The sequence below is a fragment of the Mercenaria mercenaria genome, chromosome 1 (assembly GCF_021730395.1).
Source record: "Mercenaria mercenaria strain notata chromosome 1, MADL_Memer_1, whole genome shotgun sequence".
In the NCBI taxonomy this organism is placed as follows: domain Eukaryota; kingdom Metazoa; phylum Mollusca; class Bivalvia; order Venerida; family Veneridae; genus Mercenaria; species Mercenaria mercenaria.
The window spans coordinates 13,975,463-13,994,753 of NC_069361.1; the positions used below are offsets into that span (position 1 = coordinate 13,975,463).

Sequence of the window (19,291 nt, forward strand, 5' to 3'; positions counted from 1 at the left end):
TGTTGGGTCAAAAACTAGGTCAGTAGGTCAGATCAATGGAAAAGATTGTGAACACTCTAGAGACCACATTTGTGAACCAATCTTTATGAAACTTGGTCAGAATGTTAGTCTTGATGATCTCTAGGTCAAGTTCAAAACTGGGTCATGTTGGCTTAAAAACTAGGACACCTGGTCAAATCAAAGGAAAAGCTTGTGAACACTCTAGAGGCCACAGTTGTGACTCAGTATTTTATGAAACTTAGTCAGAAAGTTTGGCTAGAAGATTTCTAGGTCAAGTTTGAATCTGGGGCATGTGGGATCAAAAACTAGGTCACCTAGTCAGATCAAAGGAAAAGCTTGTGAACACTTTAGAGGCCACATTTGTGACTCAATTTTTATGAAACTGGGTCAGAATGTTTGTCTTATTCATTTCTAGGTCAAGTTTGAATCTGGGTCATGTTGGGTCAAAAACTAGGTCACTAGGCCAGGTCAAAGGAAAATATTTTCAACACTCTAGAGACCACAATTTAAGTTTGAAACTCGTAAGCATTAGTCAGAATGTTTGTTTTGATAATCTATAGGTCAAGTTCGAATCTGGGTCATGTGGGGTCAAAAACTAGGTCACCGGTCAAATCAAAGGAAAAGCTTGATAACACTCTAGAGGCCACAGCTGTAACCAAATCTTTATGAAATTTAGGCAGAATGTTTGTCTTGATGATCTTTAGGTTAAGTTCAACTCTTGGTCATGCAGGGTCAAAAACTAGGTCAGTAGGCCAGACCAACTCTGGTGAGCGATGTATAGGGCTATCATGGCCCTCTTGTTTTATATGATATATGTAGTATGGCCTTTCAGAATGTTTGTTTTTATATGATATATGTAGTATTGCCTGTCACAATGTTTTATATCAGGGTTCTCGCCAGGCTATTATCGCCTGTCGCTTGCGACATGCCTTTAGACTTTGAGTTGTATATTCGACATCCCTTATTTCCCCCGTCATCCCTTAATTGCCGAAGCGACATGTCATAAAATCATCCCAATAAACACCCCGATTAATTCGATAGTGTATTCGAAAAGCTTCCACGTGCTACCCCATAGTTTAGGTAAAGCGGTGCCAGTTAAGATAACCGATAAACCAATGACAGCTTCCTATATGTGGAACGTGTGACGTAAATTTCATCGTAGCTCCGCTTTTAAATCCTTTGACAGGCGGCATCTTGTGTGTACATGAAAGTGACTGTTTTCGCAAGTTTTAAGATTATACATGTTATTAGATATAATGACAGATGATTCAACAATTATCGTCCGAATGTTTTTCGCAATCAAGGTAAGACAATGTAAGGAATTAAGTCAAAAATTGTGCAACACGGTAAAATGCTTTTGAACAATTATCGCCGTAATATTGATGTTTTTCACATGTATGAAATGTGTTTTCTCGGGCAGAATATCGAAAAGACAATGCAAGAATTAATGTTTTCTGTCGTCACTTTCAAAATAGAACTTGTAGAGAAAAGTTTGAAATACCCTCCATGCATTATTTCAACACGAACGGACACTTTGGTAGAACCACCGACCTTCCGTAAGCCAGATGGATGGCTTCCTCACATGAAGAACCTCACATGAAGAATTCAACGCCCCGAGTGAGGCTCGAACCCACATCGATGAGGGGCAAGTGATTTGAAGCCAGCGACCTTAACCACTCGGCCACGGAGGCCCCGGTCACAATTTCAGAATCCCTCCCAGCCATGCCAAATGGCCATCCAAAATGGAAACCAGCGTTTCCCTGGATGACAGTCTCAGATTGTGTTGTTTTACATGTATGTACAACAAACAGTTGACATTTTCAAAAACTTAAAATGGATAAGTTTTCAGCAAATAAACTCCGCAGAAATAGAAGACATAAACTTTAAAATACAAATAGATCTGTGTGCAGTGCTAAAATTATGTTGTTTTATGTACAATAAATAGTAAATGAACATTTTTAGCAACTTAAAATTGATGAACTTTTAATTGTCATTCAGCAAATAACTCCATAGGATTTTTATGACCTGATATCTTTTCTTGTTGTACATGTAAATGATGCTTATTAATCACTGAAAATACCACTATGTTTTTCACTCTGAAATGCACCAGAATGCACCAAAATGAGTTGTAGTAACACAAAATTTTCTGGGGTGACCCCCATACCCCACATGCAGGAGGCGACACCCCTCCCGCACCCACCCCTTTGCTTGTCAAAAAATATCCTTCTGCAACATGCCTTCAGAAAATCCTGGCTAGAACCCTGTATATGATATATGTAGTATGGCCTGTCAGAATGTTTTATATGATATATATAGTATGGCCTGTCAGAATGTTTGTTTTATATGATATATGTAGTATTGCCTGTCACAATGTTTTATATGATATATTGCCTGTCACAATGTTTTATATGATATATGTAGTATGGCCTGTCAGAATGTTTGTTTTTATATGATATATGAAGTATGGCCTGTCAGAATGTTTGTTTTATATGATATATGTAGTATTGCCTGTCACAATGTTTTATATGATATATGTAGTATGGCCTGTCAGAATGTTTTATATGATATATGTAGTATGGCTTGTCAGAATGTTTTATATGATATATGTAGTATGGCCTGTCAAAATGTTTTATATGATATATGTAGTATTGCCTGTCAGAATGTTTGTTTTTATATGATATATGTAGTATGGCCTGTCAGAATGTTTTATATGATATATGCAGTATGGCTTATCAGAATGTTTCATATGATATATGTAGTATGGCCAGTCAGAATGTTTTATATGATATATGTAGTATGGCCTGTCAGAATGTTTGTTTTTATATGATATATGTAGTATGGCCTGTCAGAATGTTTTATATGATATATGTAGTATGGCCTGTCAGAATGTTTGTTTTTATATGATATATGTAGTATGGCCCATCAGAATGTTTTATATGATATATGTAGTAAGGCCTGTCAGAATGTTTTATATATGTAGTATGGCCTGTCAGAATGTTTTATATGATATATGTAGTATGGCCCATCAGAATGTTTTATATGATATTAGCTCACCTGAGCACAAAGTGCTCAGGGTGAGGTATTGTGATCGCTCACTGCCCGGCGTCCGTCCGTCCGTCCGTCCGTTGTACTACGTCCACACTTTCCTTTAAACAACATCTCCTCCTAAACCAACAGGCCAATTTTGATGAAACTTCACAGGGATGTTCCTTGGATGGCCCCCTTTCAAAAAAACACTGGTTGCCATGGCAACCGAAAGGAAAAACTTTAAAAAGCTTCTTCTCAAAAACAAGAAGCCCTAGAGCTTAGATATTTGGGGTGAAGCATTGCCTAGTGGACCTCTACCAAATTTATTCAAATCATGACCCCGGGGTCAAAATTGACCCCGCCCCAGGGGTCACTTGATTTTACATAACAAAATCTTAAAATATCTTCTTCTCAAAAACCAGAAGCCTTAGAGCTTAGATATTTGACATGTAGCATTGCCTAGTGGACCTCTACTAAAATTGTTCAAATCATGACCTTGGGGTCAAAATTGACCCCGCCCCAGGGGTCACTTGATTTTACATAGGAAAATCTTCAAAAAATTTCTAAAAATAAACCAGAAGGCCTAGAGCTTAGATATTTCACATGTAGCATTGCCTAGTAGACCTCTACAAAATTTGTTCAAATCATGGCCCCCGGGGTCAAAATTGACTCCGCCCCAGGGGTCACTTGATTTTACATAGGAAAATATTTAAAAAATCTTCTTCTCAAAAACCAGAAGCCCTAGAGCTTAGATATTTGACATGTAGCATTGCCTAGTGGACCTCTACTAAAGTTGTTCAAATTATGACCCGGGGGTCAAAATTGACCCCGCCCTAGGGGTCACTTGACTTTACATAGGAAAATCTTCAAAAGTTTTCTTAAAATAAACCAGAAGGCCTAGAGCTTAGATATTTCACATGTAGCATTACCTAGTGGACCTCTACAAAATTTGTTCTATCATGACCCCCTGGGTCAAAATTGACCCTGCCCCAGGGGTCACTTGATTTTACATAGGAAAATCTTCAAAAATTTTCTAAAAATAAACTAGAAGGCCTAGAGACAAGATATTTGACATGTAGCATTGCCTAGTGGACCTCTACAAAATTTGTTCAAACCTTGTCCCCCGGGGTCAAAATTGACTCCGCCCTAGGGGTCACTTGATTTTACATAGGAAAATCTTTAAAAAAAATTCTAAAAATAAACCAGAAGGCCTAGATCTTAGATATGTGACATGTAGCATTGCCTATTAGACTTTTACAAAGTTTATTCAAATCATGACCCTGGGGTCAAATTGACCCTGCCCCATGGGGTTACTTGATTGTACATAGAAAAATCTTCAAAATTTTCTAAAAATAAACCAGAAGAGCTTAGATATTTGACATGTAGCATTGCCTAGTGGACCTCTACAAAAAGTTTTCAAATCTTGTTTTTAAAGTTACTTAAAGAAAATTTCAACTATATTTTCTCATAATTCTTTTGATTGATTTCTATTATGATCTTTTGACCTTGAAGACTTGTCCTTAAGTGTTTTATATGATATATGTAGTATGGCCTGTCAGAATGTTTGTTTTTATATATTATATGTAGTATGGCCTGTCACAATGTTTTATATGATATATGTAGTATGGCCTTTCAGAATGTTTGTTTTTATATGATATATGTAGTATGGCCTGTCAGAATGTTTGTTTTATATGTTATATGTAGTAAGGCCTGTCACAATGTTTTATATGATATATGTAGTATGGCCTTTCAGAATGTTTGTTTTTATATGATATATGTAGTATGGCCTGTCAGAATGTTTGTTTTTATATGTTATATGTAGTATGGCCTGTCACAATATTTTATATGTTATATGTAGTATAGCCTGTCACAATGTTTTATATGATATATGTAGTATGGCCTGTCAAAATGTTTTATCTCTGTAGAATCATCTTAGACTGGCGTATGAGATTGTGTGTGGTCAGCATGGAAGTGTGGACAGTAGGTACTCAAAGGGTATACGAGACTTGGTCGATTCATTACTTCAAAAGGTTTGTAGTATATAGAAATATCATTTCATGACAAACTGATTTACTTTTCTTATATTTTCACTTCAGTACAAAGAATGAATACTGATACAAATACTTACATAAATTGCAAAATTCACATGAAAAAATTCATATTTTGCTTTAGGGCTCGGGTTTTTACATTTCAATGTCAGTCTTACATTGGTCATGCACTTATGCTGTCCAGATCTTGAAAACAGGCATGGTGGCACACCTTAATGATTGCTGAAATTGATAGAGTAAATGTAGAAATCTGGAAAAAGAAATTCTAGGAAATGTCTATGATAAATTTTAATTTATCTGAGCATGAAGTGCTCATGTTGAGCTTTTAGGGTCATTGGATATCTGTCATCTATATGTCTGTCTGTTGTCATATACAATTTCTTTAAAGAAAAGAAAACCCCCTCAAAAACCACTATGCCAATTTCAACCAAACTTTACAGAATTGTTCCTTATGTGGATCCCTTTTAGTGTCCTTCATATTTAGGCCATTCATGCAGATTTCTTGTTGGCATGGCTACCAAAAAAAAAAAAGAAAAAATTCAAAAATCTTCTTTTCTTTTCAGAAGCCTCTGGGCCAATTTCTAAACATTGCTACAGAAATGGTCCTTGGGTGACCTTCTACCAAATGCCATAAAGTTATTCTGTTTGATTAAAATTAATATTTACATTTTCAGGACCCAGCTGACAGACCAACAGCTCAAGCAGTTATAGATAGTGATGTTTTAAATAACAGAAGGTATTTATAGTTCAGAAATGTGTTACAAAGCCATAGAATTATGTTTTGAATACCTGATATTCTTTGTTACAAAGAAATATGGGGGCTTCTGTGGCTGAGTGTTTTAAGGTTGCTGTCTTCTGATCACTTGCCTTTCACCAATGTGGGTAAAGCCTTCCTCTGGGCATTGAATTTGTCATGTGAGGGAGCCATCCAGCTGGCTTACGTTTTACCCATGTGCTGCCTGCAATGAAATGATGCATGGAGGGGCAGTTGGGGTCTACCTCCACCACCAGAAGCTGGAAGGCCGCCTTATGACCTATAATCATGTCAGTATGCTGTTAAACCCAACAAAAAAAAAGAAATCTAGTTCATGATTTTCCCTTTATTTTGAGAAAAAAGAAGAGGAATTATAAATAGTACACTTTCAAAAGCTTATCATTTGTTTTCTGTATTTTTAGAAAGTTTATGTGTCACAAGTTTATTACAGTGAGAACATATTTAGTGTCAATTTGCTATTTAATTTTCATGATTTTTTATTTGAAAACAATAATATATAACTATTTCAGTATTATAGAAAAGCGTGTGTATGAACTAAATACGGGAGCAAGACGAGCTAGGATCCAGACATCAGTTTCTGTCACAGAACAAACAGTGGTACCAGTTGTTAAATCAAAGGTCACAGAGGTTAGTGAGAGATAACAGATTTTAGCTTACCTGAATCAAAGAATTGACAGATAATCTGGTGTCCATCGTCAGTCGTCCACAACTTACATGAACATCTTCTTCTCTTAAACTGTTGGTCAGAATTAAACCATGCTTGGTCTGTAACATCCTGGCAAGGCCTTCCCTCAACTTTATTAAAATGAGGGCACTTGGTCTCTTTTTTTATGGGCCCCTAGAGCAAAAAATAGCAAAAAAAGCTTTAAGCAGCTTCTCTCCAGAACAACAATGGATCTTCATCAAACTTGATTTTTAGCATAATTTTTAATGTTTTCTACAAATTTAATTCAAATGGGGATGCTTTCCCACTTTTAGGGACCATTAGAGCCAAATACAGAAAAAACCTTTAAACAACTTCTGCTCATGTACCACTGTATGGATCTTCATCAATCTTGGTCTGTTGCATCCTTGCTAGAGCCTAAAACAGAAAAATCTTTTAAAGACCTTCACATGAAACACTTGGTGGATCTTCATCAATATTAGTTTATAGCATCATTGTAAGGTCTTCTCCAAGATGTGTTCAAATGGGTGCACTTGGCCCCATTTAGGGGTCACTAGAGTTAAAATAGAAAAGCCTTTAAACAGCTTCTTCTCATTGACTACCTGATAGATCTTCATCAAACTTAGCATCATTATAAGCTTCTCTTGCAATTTTGTTCAAATAGGGACACTTGGCCCCTTCTAGGGCTGCTAGAGCTATAAATTGTAAAAAACTGTTCAAGAACTTCTCATGAACTGCCTGATGGAACTCAATTTAAGTTGGTCTATAGCATCATTATAAGGCCCTCTCTTCATTTTTACAAATGAGGGCATATACCTTCATGTAGGGGCCACTAGAGATTACAGTAGAAATGCCTTTAAAAAACTTCTCACTTGGTCAGTAGTATTTTTTTAAAGTCCTCTGTTAAGTTTCTTCAAATGGGGGTACAGCTTAAAATGAAAAATACTTTAAATTACTTTTTCCTTTTAACCGCTTGGTGGATCGTGATTAGACTTGGTCCGTAGCATCCTTGTATGGTCTTCTCTCAAATTTATTCTAATAGGGGGCACTTAACATACTTTATAACTTTTATACTAAACACAGGTGTTACCATTTATGAATCACTGTGTCATTCACATACTCAAGGTCAAATAATCAAGGTCAAGTTAGCAACTCGGGGCCATCATGGTCCTCTTGTGCATGTAACATAATAAGTGCTGGTCTAATTCCAAAATACTGTCAAAGTAATGTTTTTTGTGTGACCTCTATCAAAACTGTTCATGCCATTCTGATTTGTCCATAATTATGGCTGCTTTTGATGGAGCTATAAGGAAAGCTTTAAAAAGTTCTCCTCTAAATCTGCAAGTGCATTTTCAAAGTAGGTTTGTAGAATTTTAAAGCTGTTGCAGTATGTCAAACATGTTTGCCATAATCTGTGTCCCTTTTTCCCTATATGTATTGATGGAAAGGAAACTCCTATTTGTCGGAAGAGATTTCTTTTTGAACTGTGAGCAACCTAGGGCCGTCTTGACCCTCTTGCTTTTATTGAAATGAAAAGTTTAAAGTTGCTGATTCACCTGCTGCGACATTTTTGTAATATAATGGAAGGTTTTCATCAGGATTTCATTCCAAACAGTTAAAAATATGAATTTCAACCCTGACAGAAACTTGCTGTTAAAGATAAATTATTTGGAACAAAATTTAACTCCTCAGTTGGTGGAAATATGAATTAACAGTTTCAGAGCATAGGTGTTTGCATTGAAAATATAAAACATACAAGTTTTCCAATGCAGGTATTTCAGTGGGGTGGAGGAAAGATTGTTCCACAGAAGCAGGATATATTTGTGAAGGGGCGGAGCCCAGCTCAGGTATCTGCGGGACACAGTCATTTTGCTGTGGTCACCATGGAGAAGGAAGTGTACACATGGGCGGTAAGTTTACAGCGTAAAGTGAGGGCCAATTATATATGATGCTGGACTAAAAATCAGTAGACACATTTACAGGAACAATGCTTACTTGAGTGATTTTAATCATATGTCTTTTTCACATATCGTGTTGATTATTAACTAGAGATGTCAATCTTCTGTTGTTTTGATAAACGGTTAACTGCTAAATCTTCAAATGTTTAACTGTTTCTCTATTGACAGGTGTCTATTTACTTTGACATCACTAATACTGTACATATATTCGAACTTAATTATTACTTCCCATGTAAGCTATTCTTAATGCAGGTGACATTTTTAATTCAGGTTAAATCATTTCATGTCATTATCTTTTATTGTTATGTACAGTCGAACTTCGATGGCTCGAACTCGAGGGTCCAGTGGAAATTAGTTCGAGTTTTCCGTTGTTCGAGCCATCCAAATGGCGGCCATTTTGAATTCAGGAATTCGAGGGCATGATGTGTTACAAACCTTACATCGTAATATATTGTCATATTGTACCTAAATGTGTGTATGATATGATGATAAATAAAAAAAACCCGCTGCAATATGCTTTGTTATTTATTTTCAAATATGGCATAGATACGAAAACAAAACACAGATAAAACACTTATATAATTATCAGAATTGTGGTGAAGACAGCATCAAATAGAAAGACATGAATAGCAAACATTTATGAATCATAGTTCAGTACAAATATTGTCAAATATATTGCTTTCCAGTAGCCGACTTAGCTATCCCCCCGTTTCCGGGTCCTTTACTAAGTTGTTCAGTCATGCAAAAGCAGTATGAAAGTTGACATCAGATCTCCCGATTTTATGCAGAAAAAAATAAAGACAGACATTGCTCAATTATTTTAGATAATTTCATTCGTATAAATCAAAGCCCATTAAAGCATTGCAATGAACGAAAGTCACTTTGTTTAATTTGTTTGTCGTATACCGACGCTAATTACATAAGCGTTTGAAAATTACGCACGCGCCGGTTAAAGGGGAAGCTTGGCGAATGTCGGGCAGAGGTATGAAAAACTTTGTAAACACAAGCCATTCCGGCGACAAATTGTCTGTTCGACAGAATAGGTGTAATTATCACTGTAAATAAGCCAAGGGGACCACCAGATATGTTCGAGAGTTCGAATTTTTGAAGTTCGAGCGATCCGAGGTAGAACTATATAGAATAAAGAAGGAATAAATTCGGGACCGGGTGAAGAATTCGAGCGATCCCGGGTATTCGAAAGATCCGAGTTCGAGCCATTGAAGTTCAACTGTATATCAACAACAGATGTGATTGTCAAAAAGAAATAAAATGGCATACCTTAAAATTTTGATATCTTATGCTTAGTCTCCCCTACAAATACCAATGATTTCACAGTTTTACATATATTTTTAGAATTTACAAGGTGGTGATAAGATTGTAGGACAGTTGGGGCATGGTAACACAGCAGCTTATAAAACACCAAAGAAGGTAGAAGCATTTGAGGGTGTGGGGATTATACAAGCTGATTGTGGGGAGGATTTTACCATCTGTGTCTCAGGTAAACACTCACCTGTGATATAAACTGGGTTTATATATGCCAAGTGCAGGGAGGACTTTACTATCTTTGTCTTAGGTATATTTTTGATGTAAAATGGGTACTTGTCTTGTGAGTTGTGAGAAGGTTGAGAAATAGTGTTGATTATGTTTGAAAGTTAATTGAAAGTGTTTATTATGCCCTAAGGCATATAGCAATTGAACTGTCCATCTGTTTGTCCATCTGTCTGTCTGTACAGACCAGATTGCCTGTAGCCCACATTAATGACCTGATTTAGTTCATATCACACTCAACAACCCTTGTGGCAAGATTTATAAACTGACCTATATATAGATGACCTTGACCCTCATATGACCTTCATCTTCAAACTTTAAACCTTAATAAACAACAGTTTTGATCCTACAGCCCACATAAATGACCTAATTTAGTTCATACTCACACTTTACAATCCTTGTGGCAAGACATACAAACTGACCTATATATAGAGATATCCTTGACCTTCATATGATCACCTTAAACTTAAAACCTCTTAAACAACATCTTTGGTCATGCACCTGGGGGCATGATTTTGCATTTTAAAAAGCTCCTTGTATGGTAGCTAAAGCAGCATCAGCAGCAACAGTCTTTGAGTTCTGTATTGCATTCTTTGTTTCAGAGTTATTCAGGTTTATTGCATGTTTTAGCTGTGCTTACAGAAATGTGTTTTTCTATGAAAAATAGCTATGATAAAGGGCATAAAAACATTGGAGGATTCATTTTTAATCCCCCGCCGTGGCGGAGGGATTATAGGAATGGTCTGCGTCCGTCCGTCCTTCCGTCCGTCTGTCCTTCCTTCCGTCTGTCCGTCCTTCCGTCCGTAACAAAATCGTTTCTGGTCCATATCTCCTAAACCCCTTGAAGGATTTTCATGAAACTTGGGTCAAATAATCACCTCATCAAGACGATGTGCAGAACCCATGAGTCAGCCTTGTAGGTTCAAGGTCAAGGTCACAACTCAAGGTCAAAGGTTTGAGCCTGCCATTTTGTGTCCGCTCTATATCTCCTAAACCCCTTGAAGGAATTTTATAAAACTTGGGTCAAATGATCACCTCATCAAGACGATGTGCAGAACCCATGAGTCAGCCATGCCGGCTCAAGGTCAAGGTCACAACTCAAGGTCAAAGGTTTGAGCCTTCCATTTTGTGTCCGCTCTATATCTCTTAAACCCCTTGAAGGAATTTTATAAAACTTGGGTCAAATGATCACCTCATCAAGACGATATGCAGAACCCATGAGTCAGTCATGCCGGCTCAAGGTCAAGGTCACAGCTTAGGGTCAAAGGTTTGAGCCTTCCATTTTGTGTCTGCTCTATATCTCCTAAACCCCTTGAAGGATTTTCATCAAACTTGGGTCAAATGATCACCTCATCAAGGCGATGTCCAGAACTTATGAGTCAGCCATGTCAGCTCAAGGTCAAGGTCACAACTGAAGGTCAAAGGTTTGAGCCTTCCATTTCGTGTCCGCTCTATATCTCCTAAACCCCTTGAAGGAATTTTATAAAACTTGGGTCAGATGATTACCTCATCAGAACGATGTGCAGAAATTATGAGTCAACCATGCCAGCTCAAGGTCAAGGTCACAACTAAGGGTCGAAGGTTTGAGCCTTCCATTTGGTGTCCACTCTGTATCTCCTTAACCCCTTGAAGGATTTTCATCAAACTTGTGTCAAATGATCACTTCATCAAGAACTCATGAGTCAGCCATGTCAACTCAAGGTCAAGGTCACAACTGAAGGTCAAAGGTTTCAGCTCTGTTTCTCCTAAACCCCTTGAAGGATTTTCATGAAACTTTGGCCAAATGATCACCTCATCAAGATGTTGTGCAGAATTCATGAGTCAGCCATGTCAGTTCAAAGTCAAGGTCACAGCTGAAATCAAAGGGATATCCTTTCACTATCTATAGCAGTGGCGGGGGATTTAGCTGTCTTTCAGACTGCCTTGTTAAAAAAGTGACTGTCGACATCATGCAGCAGTAAATTCTATAACCAAAACTAAAAAACAAAATCGTGAAAATTGATATCTTTTATTTTTTTACATAAATTTGCTTCACATTAAGTATCTTAAAATTTTTGTGGCAGGATTTTTTTGGTCTTCTTTTTTAAAAGTTCCTGTTTACTTTTTGCAGATGAAGGACAAGTGTACAGCTTTGGCTCAGATTTCTATGGTTGCCTTGGTTGTGAAAATGAAGAAGGAGATGAAGTTACTTCCCCTGTCTGCATTAACTTATTCGGGAGCTGTCCGGTACAGGAAGTGTCATGTGGAGATAATCATGTTGTGGCACTCACTAAAGATGGAGATGTTTATACATGGGGATGTGGGGAATTTGGTAAGAATATGTTATTCTCCAATATAAATATTTTAATGTGGAAAATCAATCACATTTTGAAGCATACTATAGTTGATGAAATATATGGAATACAGTAAATGTGAAATAACTTTGAATACTCAGATTTCTGTCTTATACATTTTTTTCCAGGGAAAAGCCAATCTTCAGCAGTAAATTTTAGCTGGAAAACTTAAGAATTTATGCAATATTTAACATAGTGCAGTTGTTACAATGTATATTAATTACATTTTTTCAATATTGAAAAACATGGGTATGGTTTTGTTAGAAAATTGGCTATCTTAAATTTTTCAGGCAGACTAGGACTAGGGTCTGAAGATGACTTTGCCAGCCCTCAGAAGGTAATATTTCCTTTTGCAGCCCTCAGAATGTAATGTCTTTTTGTACCCATCGGAAGGTGATATTTTCTTTTATTGCGCTAAGAAGAGGTTATGTTTCTTTGTGTAGCCCTCATCTTGCTAACCACTGAGACGGTAATGTTTTCTTCTGTAGCTCTCAGAATGTTATATTTTCTTGTGTAGCTCTTGCATGATAACGTTTTCTTGTGTGGCTGTCAGATGGTAATGTTTTCTTGTGTATCCGTCAGAAGATATTTTTTTCTTGTGTACCGTATTTTCCGGACAATAGGCCGCGGCCTATACGTTTAAAAAAGTGAAATTTTCAGGGGTGCGGTCGAAGCGGCCTATACATCAATTTATTTTTTCTAAATGGACCTTTCATGCGGCCTATGCAACAGTTTTAATTTTTCACTTGCACTTTGAAAGCCAGTCGAATCATGTTAAATGTACAGAATGGACAGTTTTGCCGATATGGCCTTTATAAACAGCTCAAGAAACTTACATTCAGACTTAGCAGTTCACTACATCTGACAGATAACAAAGTGTAATTACCTAAAAATACAACCGATTTCAATGACTATTTATCGAGGACAGTTTTTATACGACATGGTAATGTTCGCCGCTTAGTGGTGTATAGGCCGCAGCCAATATCCCGGAGCGGCCTATACGTTAAATTTTATTTCTGATATAGTTAAAATATATGGCTGTGGCCAATACGGTGCAGCGGCCTATTGTCCGGAAAATACGGTAGCCCTCAGCAGGTATTGAATATTTTCTTGTGTAGCCTGCAGATGTTTGTATTCTTGTAAAGTCCATAACCTTAGGATGGCCAGCACTTATTTATGCAATCTCGCCAGGCATATGTATGTTTTTGACAACACAGAAAATGACATCACTCAACCTTCAGCTATTTCCTGAAGTAAATAAAATGAAATGAAAGTAGAAATGCTAAACTAGAAAATGAAAGCCGCATTTTGATTCGTAGATAGTCATTGAACACGCGCAGGGGTCACCCAGTCTAAATGTATGCGCGTGGACTTCTTTTATTTATTTTTTAGCTCACCTGTCACAAAGTGACAAGGTGAGCTTTTGTGATCGCGCGGTGTCCGTCGTCCGTCGTCCGTCCGTCCGTCCGTCCGTGCGTGCGTCCGTCCGTAAACTTTTGCTTGTGACCACTCTAGAGGTCACATTTTTCATGGGATCTTTATGAAAGTTGGTCAGAATGTTCATCTTGATGATATCTAGGTCAAGTTCGAAACTGGGTCACGTGCCGTCAAAAACTAGGTCAGTAGGTCTAAAAATAGAAAAACCTTGTGACCTCTCTAGAGGCCATAATTTTCAATGGATCTTCATGAAAATTGGTCAGAATGTTCATCTTGATGATATCTAGGTCAAGTTCGAAACTGGGTCACGTGCGGTCAAAAACTAGGTCAGTAGGTCTAAAAATAGAAAAACCTTGTGACCTCTCTAGAGGCCATATATTTCACAAGATCTTCATGAAAGTTGGTCAGAACGTTCACCTTGATGATATCTAGGTCAAGTTCGAAACTGGGTCACGTGCCTTCAAAAACTAGGTCAGTAGGTCAAATAATAGATAAACCTTGTGACCTCTCTAAAGGCCATATTTTTCATGGGATCTGTATGAAAGTTGGTCTGAATGTTCATCTTGATGATTTCTAGGTCAAGTTCGAAACTGGGTCACGTGCCATCAAAAACTAGGTCAGTAGGTCTAAAAATAGAAAAACCTTGTGACCTTTCTAGAGGCCATATATTTCACAAGATCTTCATGAAAATTGGTCAGAACGTTCACCTTGATGATATCTAGGTCAAGTTCGAAACTGGGTCACATGTCATCAAAAACTAGGTCAGTAGGTCAAATAATAGAGAAACCTTGTGACCTCTCTAAAGGCCATATTTTCCATGGGATCTGTGTGAAAGTTGGTCTGAATGGTCATCTTGATGATATCTAGGTCAAGTTCGAAACTGGGTCATGTGCGGTCAAAAACTAGGTCAGTAGGTCTAAAAATAGAAAAACCTTGTGACCTCTCTAGAGGCCATATATTTCATGAAATCTTCATGAAAATTTGTCAGAATGTTCACCTTGATGATATCTAAGTCAAGTTCGAAAGTGGGTCACGTGCCATCAAAAACTAGGTCAGTAGGTCAAATAATAGAGAAACCTTGTGACCTCTCTAGAGGCCATATTTTCCATGGGATCTGTATGAAAGTTGGTCTGAATGTTCATCTTGATGATATCTAGGTCAAATTTGAAAGTGGGTCATGTGCCGTCAAAAACTAGGTCAGTAGGTCAAATAATAGAAAAACCTTGTGACCTCTCTAAAGGCCATATTTTTCAATGGATCTTCATGAAAGTTGGTCTGAATGTTCATCTTGATGATATCTAGGTCAAATTCGAAACAGGGTCATGTGCGGTCAAAAACTAGGTCAGTAGGTCTAAAAATAGAAAAACCTTGTGACCTCTCTAGAGGCCATACTTGTGAATGGATATTCATAAAAATTGGTCAGAATGTTCACCTTGATGATATCTAAGTCAAGTTCGAAAGTTGGTCACGTGCCTTCAAAAAGTAGGTCAGTAGGTCAAATAATGAAAAAACGTTGTGACCTCTCTAAAGGCCATATTTTTCATGGGATCTGTATGAAAGTTGGTCTGAATGTTTATCTTGATGATATCTAGGTCAAGTTTGAAACTGGGTCAACTGCGATCAAAAACTAGGTCAGTAGGTCTTGAAATAGAAAAACCTTGTGACCTCTCTAGAGGCCATACCCTTGAATGGATCTTCATGAAAATTGGTCAGAATGTTCACCTTGATGATATCTAGGTCAAGTTTGAAACTGGGTCACGTGCCTTAAAAACTAGGTCAATAGGTCAAATAATAGAAAAACATTGTGACCTCTCTAGAGACCATATTTTTCAATGGATCTTCATGAAAATTGATCAGAATTTTTATCTTTATAATATCTAGGTCAAGTTCAAAACTGGGTCACATGAGCTCAAAAACTAGGTCACTATGTCAAATAATAGAAAAAAACGACGTCATACTCAAAACTGGATCATTTGGGAAGAGGTGAATGATTCAGGACCATCATGGTCCTCTTGTTTTTTGTTTGCTATTGGGGAGCCAATTTTCAGCACTTTATTACGAATTGAAATTATCTGGGCTTTAGTACACCATGCCAGCTTTTAATCTATGAAAAAATATTTGAGCTCTGGATAAACAGAAATCCCACAGGGGTCCGTAACGGACCAAGCATCCATTGATAATTTTGGAACTTCATCAAATCGCTCAAAATGTCATTTTTGATGTTGTCTGAGAGTGTCATTATATGCCTCAGATGTAAGATATAACCGTATTTGAGAGCTGCAGACCTAGACATTTCAGAAATATTTTCAAAATAAGGTTCGTGTAATAAATGTTGTTTCTACAGAAGCGTGAAAGGGCCATCAGACACTAATACGTTTTAGTACGTTAAGGCAGTGGAAAGGATATCTGGTATTAAATGATTTCTTGTGTACCCCTCATCATGTATTAAATGTTTTCTTGTGTAGCCCGCAGATGTTTGTATTCTTGTGAAGTCCTCATCTGGTATGATTTTTTGTGTAGCCCTCAGCAGATGTAGAATATTTTCTTGTGTAGCCCTCAGCATGTATTAAATGTTTTCTTGTGTAGCCTGCAGATGTTTGTATTCTTGTAAAGTCCTCATCTGGTATTAAATGATTTCTTGTGTACCCCTCATCATGTATTAAATGTTTTCTTGTGTATCCCACAGATGTTTTTATTCTTGTAAAGTCCTCATCTGGTATAAAATGATTTCTTGTGTAGCCCTCAGCAGATGTAGAATATTTTCTTGTGTAGCCCTCAGCATGTATTAAAATGTTTTCTTGTGTAGCCTGCAGATGTTTGTATTCTTGTAAAGTCCTCATCTGGTATTAAATGATTTCTTGTGTACCCCTCATCATGTATTAAATGTTTTCTTGTGTAGGCGCAGATGTTTGTATTCTTGTAAAGTCATCATCTGGTATTAAATGATTTCTTGTGTAAGCCTCAGATGTTTGTATTCTTGCAAAGCCCTCATCTGGTATTAAATGATTTCTTGTGTAACCCTCAGATGTTTGTATTCTTGCAAAGCCCTCATCTGGTATTAAATGATTTCTTGTGTAGCCCGCAGATGTTTGTATTCTTGTAAAGCCCTCATCTGGTAATAAATGATTTCTTGTGTAGCCCGCAGATGTTTTTATTCTTGTAAAGTCCTCATCTGGTATAAAATGATTTCTTGTGTAGCCCTCAGCAGATGTAGAATATTTTCTTGTGTAGCCCTCAGCATGTATTAAAATGTTTTCTTGTGTAGCCTGCAGATGTTTGTATTCTTGTAAAGTCCTCATCTGGTATTAAATGATTTCTTGTGTACCTCTCATCATGTATTAAATGTTTTCTTGTGTAGCCCGCAGATGTTTGTATCCTTGTAAAGGCCTCATCTGGTATTAAATGATTTCTTGTGTACCTCTCATCATGTATTAAATGTTTTCTTGTGTAGCCCGCAGATGTTTGTATTCTTGTAAAGTCCTCATCTGGTATTAAATGATTTCTTGTGTAACCCTCAGATGTTTGTATTATTGCAAAGCCCTCATCTGGTATTAAATGATTTCTTGTGTAGCCCGCAGATGTTTGTATTCTTGTAAAGCCCTCATCTGGTATTAAATGATTTCTTGTTTAGCCAGCAGATGTTTGTATTCTTGTAAAGCCCTCATCTGGTATTAAATAATTTATTGTGTAGCCTGCAGATGTTTGTATTCTTGTAAAGCCCTCATCTGGTATTAAATAATTTCTTGTGTAGCCTGCATATGTTTGTATTCTTGTAAAGCCCTCATCTGGTATTAAATAATTTCTTGTGTAGCCTGCAGGTGTTTGTATTCTTGTGAAGTCCTCATCATGTATTAAATGATTTCTTGTGTACTCCTCATCATGTATTAAATGTTTTCTTGTGTAGCCCGCAGATGTTTGTATTCTTGTAAAGCCCTCATCATGTATTAAATGATTTCTTGTGTAACCCGCAGATGTTTGTATTCTTGCAAAGCCCTCATCTGGTATTAAAAGATTTCTTGTGTAGCCCGCAGATGTTTGTATTCGTGTAAAGCCCTCATCTGGTATTAAATGATTTCTTGTGTAGCCCGCAGATGTTTGTATTCTTGTGTACCCCTCATCATGTATTAAATGATTTCTTGTGTAGCCCGCAGATGTTTGTATTCTTGTAAAGCCCTCATCTGGTATTAAATAATTTCTTGTGTAGCCCGCAGATGTTTGTGTTCTTGTAAAGTCCTCATCTGGTATTAAATGATTTGTTGTGTAACCCTCAGATGTTTGTATTCTTGTAAAGCCCTCATCTGGTATTAAATAATTTCTTGTGTAACCCTCAGAAGATGTATTTTTAGCTCACCTGAGCAATGCTCAGGTGAGTTTTTCTGATCGCTCGATGTCCGGCGTCCGTCGTCCGTCGTCTGTCGTCTGGCGTCTGTCGTCTGTCGTCTGTCGTCCGTCGTCTGTCAACATTTAGCTTGTGTATGCGATAGAGGCTGTATTTTTCAATTAATCTTCATGAATAATGGTCACAATGATAACCTTGATGAAATCTAGGCCGAGTTCGAAAATGGGTCATCTCGGGTCAAAAACTAGGTCACTAGGTCAAATCAAAGAAAAACCTTGTGTATGCGATAGAGGCTGTATTTTTCATTTAATCTTCATGAATATTGGTCAGAATGATAACTTTGATGAAATCTAGGCCGAGTTCGAAAATGGGTCATCTCGGGTCAAAAACTAGGTCACTAGGTCAAATCAAAGAAAAACCTTGTGTATGCGATAGAGGTGGTATTTTTCAGTTGATCTTCATGAATATTGGTCAGAATGATAACCTTGATGAAATCTAAGCCGAGTTCGAAAATGGGTCATCTCGGGTCAAAAACTAGGTCACTAGGTCAAATCAAAGAAAAACCTTGTGTATGCGATAGAGGCTGTATTTTTCAATTCTTCTTCATGAATATTGGTCAGAATGATAACCTTGATGAAATCTAGGCCGAGTTCGAAAATGGGTCATCTCGGGTCAAAAACTAGGTCACTAGGTCAAATCAAAGAAAAACCTTGTGTATGCGATAGAGGCTGTATTTTTCATTTAATCTTCATGAATATTGGTCAGAATGATAACTTTGATGAAATCTAGGCCGAGTTCGAAAATGGGTCATCTCGGGTCAAAAACTAGGTCACTAGGTCAAATCAAAGAAAAACCTTGTGTATGCGATAGAGGTGGTATTTTTCAATTAATCTTCATGAATATTGGTCAGAATGATAACCTTGATGAAATCTAAGCCGAGTTCGAAAATGGGTCATCTCGGGTCAAAAACTAGGTCACTAGGTCAAATCAAAGAAAAACCTTGTGTATGCGATAGAGGCTGTATTTTTCAATTCTTCTTCATGAATATTGGTCAGAATGATAGCCTTGATGAAATCTAGGCCGAGTTCGAAATTGGGTCATCTCGGGTCAAAAACTAGGTCACTAGGTCAAATCAAAGAAAAACCTTGTGTATGCGATAGAG

General features: G+C 37.3%; 1 protein-coding gene across 2 annotated transcripts in view; it reads left to right on the forward strand.

Moving 5' to 3' along the window:
* The window catches only part of LOC123544908 (serine/threonine-protein kinase Nek9-like), a 92,258-nt gene that overhangs the window by 13,403 nt on the left and 59,564 nt on the right, over window positions 1–19,291 (forward strand). For both annotated transcript variants that reach the window (XM_045331063.2, XM_045331062.2), the window contains exons 8-14: window positions 4,953–5,057; window positions 5,750–5,811; window positions 6,360–6,477; window positions 8,287–8,424; window positions 9,826–9,970; window positions 12,131–12,331; window positions 12,644–12,690. In XM_045331063.2, the coding sequence (XP_045186998.2) occupies window positions 4,953–5,057; window positions 5,750–5,811; window positions 6,360–6,477; window positions 8,287–8,424; window positions 9,826–9,970; window positions 12,131–12,331; window positions 12,644–12,690 (816 nt within the window). The remainder of the gene's footprint in view (window positions 1–4,952; window positions 5,058–5,749; window positions 5,812–6,359; window positions 6,478–8,286; window positions 8,425–9,825; window positions 9,971–12,130; window positions 12,332–12,643; window positions 12,691–19,291) is intronic.